General features: G+C 36.1%; 2 protein-coding genes across 2 annotated transcripts; one reads left to right on the top strand and one right to left on the bottom strand.

The window, feature by feature from the left end:
• Positions 1-588: 588 nt before the first annotated feature.
• MEF21 (mitochondrial editing factor 21) lies at positions 589-2,408 on the top strand. The gene has a single exon (XM_079037935.1). It carries the CDS (start codon positions 798-800, stop codon positions 2,382-2,384), a length of 1,587 nt encoding a protein of 528 aa, XP_078894061.1. The 5' UTR covers positions 589-797; the 3' UTR covers positions 2,385-2,408.
• A 649-nt stretch (positions 2,409-3,057) lies between these two features.
• LOC145100656 (histone H3.2) lies at positions 3,058-3,645 on the bottom strand. The gene has a single exon (XM_079037867.1). It carries the CDS (start codon positions 3,570-3,572, stop codon positions 3,162-3,164), a length of 411 nt encoding a protein of 136 aa, XP_078893993.1. The 5' UTR covers positions 3,573-3,645; the 3' UTR covers positions 3,058-3,161.
• Positions 3,646-4,028: the final 383 nt, after the last annotated feature.

Below are 4,028 nucleotides of genomic sequence, written 5' to 3'. Positions count from 1 at the left end.
CGCTATAAATACCATATTATGGTTGCGTTTAGTTACGGAAAAACAGTTTTTATTTTCTGTTTTTTGTTTTCCTTTTTCAGTTTCTGTTTTCCGTTTTCAGTTTTTACTGAAAAATTTAGAAAACGTATTTAGTTAAAACTTATATATTTGTCATTTTCAATTTTGGAAAATTAGAAAACATGTTTATATATGTATTTTTTACCGGTTTTCATTTTTAGAAAACAATATTGGTGGTAAGGTGTGGTGGGGCGGTTGTAGGTTTCTGGGCATCCATAGTCCATCCACACTCAAACTCGCAATTCATGTTGTGTAAAAGATGTTTTACCCGCATGATCTCATTGTCTGCAAATCCATAGATGCATCAATGTCGGGTAAACACCCAAGAGCTCTTGAATTCAAGTCCCTTAAACAATCTTTTTCATTTTCTTTTATAGGACGTTGAATATCATGCCAAATCAGCAATAAAAATGCCTAATCAACATCCGAATCAGCAAAGGAAAAGAGGAAACCCGAAAAAATAAATTAAAAAAATAACAGGTAGTATAAAAATTATAGACGAAAAAAACAAAATACGAATTAAATACTTAATGAAGTAACTGGAAATCCTTGGGAGTACCACTCTATGACTCTCAAACAGCAAAGCAAATTTGCTCAGGCGGGTGTAAAAGTGTTTAAACCTGATGAATGCGGCGGGTATATATATGGGCGATTGAGTCATCCAACGTCTCAACGTAGTCAACCAAGACCTAAGTAAACTTCCTTCCTATCCGAAACCTTTCAAACTTTTTGGAGTATCAATGGCGTCAACTACCAATGTACTGTCTCTAAAGATCTTGGAGAACATGTTCACGCCCATATTGCAGAACTGTAAAAACATTAGGAAATTGAAGAAAATCCATGCCCAAATTGTGAAATTTTCATTATCACAGAGTAGTTACTTGGTCACGAAAATGGTGAATGTATGTGAGCAAAATCAACAAGTAGAATTTGCAAGATTGTTATTTAAAGATGTATCTGAGCCGAATATTTACTTGTATAATGCTATAATTAGGGCCCATACACATTGCCACTTGTATTCGTTCACCATTGATATATACAAGCAAATGCTTAAAGAACCGATTTTTCCTGACAACTTCACATACCCTTTTGTTATAAGGTCGTGTGGAGGGCTTTCCGATATTTATTTAGCCAAGCAAGTTCATGGGCATGTCTTACAATCTGGAGTTCAATCAAATATTGTTATAGAAAATTCAATCTTGGATATGTATATAAAATGCGATGGTATTACTGATGGACATAAGGTGTTTGATGAAATGACTGACAAAGATGTGATATCTTGGAATAGTCTCATATACGGGCATATAAAGCTGGGACAGATGAAACGAGCTAGAGAACTCTTCGAAGGGATGACAGAGAAGTCAATTGCTTCATGGACTGCCATGATTTCTGGGTACACAAGAATCGGGAGTCATGAAGATGCGTTACATATTTTCCGCATGATGCAATTAACAGGTGTTAAACCAGATTGGATCAGCTTACTCTCGGTGTTGCCAGCTTGTACACAACTGGGTGCTCTTGAGCTAGGAAAATGGATCCATTTTTACGCAGAGAAAAATTGCTTCTTGGAGAAGATCAGTGTATGCAATGCTTTGATTGAAATGTACTCGAAAAGTGGAAACATCAACCAAGCACGCCAAGTGTTTGACAAAATGCTTCAAAGAGATGTGATTTCATGGAGTACAATGATTGGAGGTCTAGCCAACCATGGTAAAGCTCCTGAAGCCATAAAACTGTTTCAAGACATGCAAAAGACAACAATCAAACCAAATAAGATCACATTCGTTGGTCTTTTATCTGCTTGTGCCCATGCTGGATTCCTTGAAATTGGATTGAAATACTTTGATTCCATGGAAAACGATTACAATCTAAACCCTGGAATCGAGCATTACGGATGTTTGGTGGATCTACTTGGAAGAACAGGATGTCTTGATCGAGCTTTTGAATTGGTAAACAAAATGCCCATGAAACCAGATTCTGTAATCTGGGGTTCATTGTTGAGCTCGTGTAGAACAAAAGGTAATCTTGAACTTGCGGTTATTGCAATGGAGCATCTTTTGGAGCTTGAACCAGAAGATATTGGAAACTATGTGATGCTTTCAAACATATATGCGGGTCTTGGAAGATGGGATGGTGTTTCAAGAGTGAGGAAGTTGATAAGAGGTAAGATAATGAGTAAAAGAACACCGGGTTGTAGTTCGATTCAGGTTGATAATGTGGTTCAAGAGTTTGTGTCATGTGATGACTCCAAACCATTTTCTGGAGAAGTTTATCAGATGCTTGACTTATTGGCTTTGCATAACGAAACGACCGATGTTTTTTTGTAAGGTTTTACAAATTTAAATTTTAAGCATTCCATTTGTATATATATATATATATATATATATATATATATATATATATATATATATATATATATATAAAAGTGTTCGCTAAATTGTGAACTATATTTTCCTACTGAGGAAAATTGTGAATATCAGGATTGTGGTTCAATAATTGTGGTTGGGGTTGTTCACTGTTTTGGATAAACCCGAATTGCTTAGATTTACAACATGATTTGACTGTATTGTTCGGATATTTTATGATTTGGTTTAGTTTAAAAAAAAAAACGAATTATTATTTTGGATGGACTTTGTTTACCAAAATAAAACCAAATACTTTAGAAGATTTGTTCAGCAACTGTAAGAAACAATGCGACACCCATCACATCTCAAAGATGCAAATCATCTACACATACATAATGATTACCGAAATGCTTTCAAAAGAAAGCAAAAGTTGGGAACACCCATCACATCTCCTCAAAGATGGTTATGGCTGCACATACATAGTTGCAAAGCCATGTGAAGAACATGGCTACAAAGCATATTTCCTTCTTTGATTGTTATCATTTTTAACCAACTTAAAGTAGCAATACCAACATATTTTTTCTGTAATGCAAAGCGCTTTAAAACATTTGGAATTTGTACACATTATTTTGCATAAGTAAAAGTAAAAAGGTAATTCTTCAAGAACAATATCAATATCATTAATAGCGATACATTTTGGGAACAATTTGGATCAAAGAGCAACTTTTATGAACAACCAGAACAACATTTGCATAAAATCTAAGCCCTCTCACCTCTAATCCTTCTTGCCAATTGCATGTCTTTGGGCATAATCGTAACCCTCTTGGCATGAATCGCACACAAATTAGTATCCTCGAACAATCCTACCAAATAAGCCTCAGACGCCTCCTGAAGCGCAGCCACAGCACTGCTTTGAAACCTCAGATCCGTCTTGAAATCCTGAGCAATTTCCCTCACAAGCCTCTGAAAGGGAAGCTTACGGATCAACAACTCGGTGCTCTTCTGGTATTTACGGATTTCCCTGAGGGCGACCGTTCCTGGCCTGAATCTGTGTGGCTTCTTCACTCCTCCAGTAGCCGGCGCAGATTTCCTTGCCGCCTTTGTTGCAAGCTGTTTCCTTGGTGCTTTGCCACCGGTCGATTTCCGGGCAGTTTGCTTAGTTCTTGCCATCTCTATCAAATAAACAATTGAGAGTTTGTAAATTGCAGGAATGAGAGATTGATGTTTGATAAGAGTCCGAAGGAGATGGCTTTTTATAGGAATACGTGGGATGTGGGAATTTTTGAAATATTAGGGAAAAAGATCCGCGAGTGTATATAAACCGTTGGATCTATTTTGTGGAGAACGGACGAACACGATTAGATGCAAAGAGAGAATGCGGATCGCTATCCGTGTGAGTGAGTTTTGGGTTTCTTCTGCTTCCTCTTCTTGTCTGACCGAGTAGAGACGGAAAAAACAAATGGGCAATATTATTTATGTATTGGTATTTGATAAATAAATAAATAAAATATATTTATTTATGTAATACTATTATAATAATCAATTTACATGCACATCTTAACACTCACCGTATACATATACAGATGGATTGTTGATATTAATAGCTCTAACTCTCTAAGTAATAAA

The sequence above is a fragment of the Lactuca serriola genome, chromosome 1, assembly GCF_051521515.1.
Source record: "Lactuca serriola cultivar US96UC23 chromosome 1, Lser_US96UC23_V15, whole genome shotgun sequence".
NCBI classification, from domain to species: domain Eukaryota; kingdom Viridiplantae; phylum Streptophyta; class Magnoliopsida; order Asterales; family Asteraceae; genus Lactuca; species Lactuca serriola.
Note: the sequence above shows the minus strand (reverse complement) of the source record. Positions and strands in the feature narration are given on the sequence as shown.

Excerpts from the sequence above, each read along its gene's own strand:
- MEF21 (XM_079037935.1), top strand. The coding sequence starts at position 798 with ATGGCGTCAACTACCAATGTACTGTCTCTAAAGATCTTGGAGAACATG.
- LOC145100656 (XM_079037867.1), bottom strand. The coding sequence starts at position 3,572 with ATGGCAAGAACTAAGCAAACTGCCCGGAAATCGACCGGTGGCAAAGCA.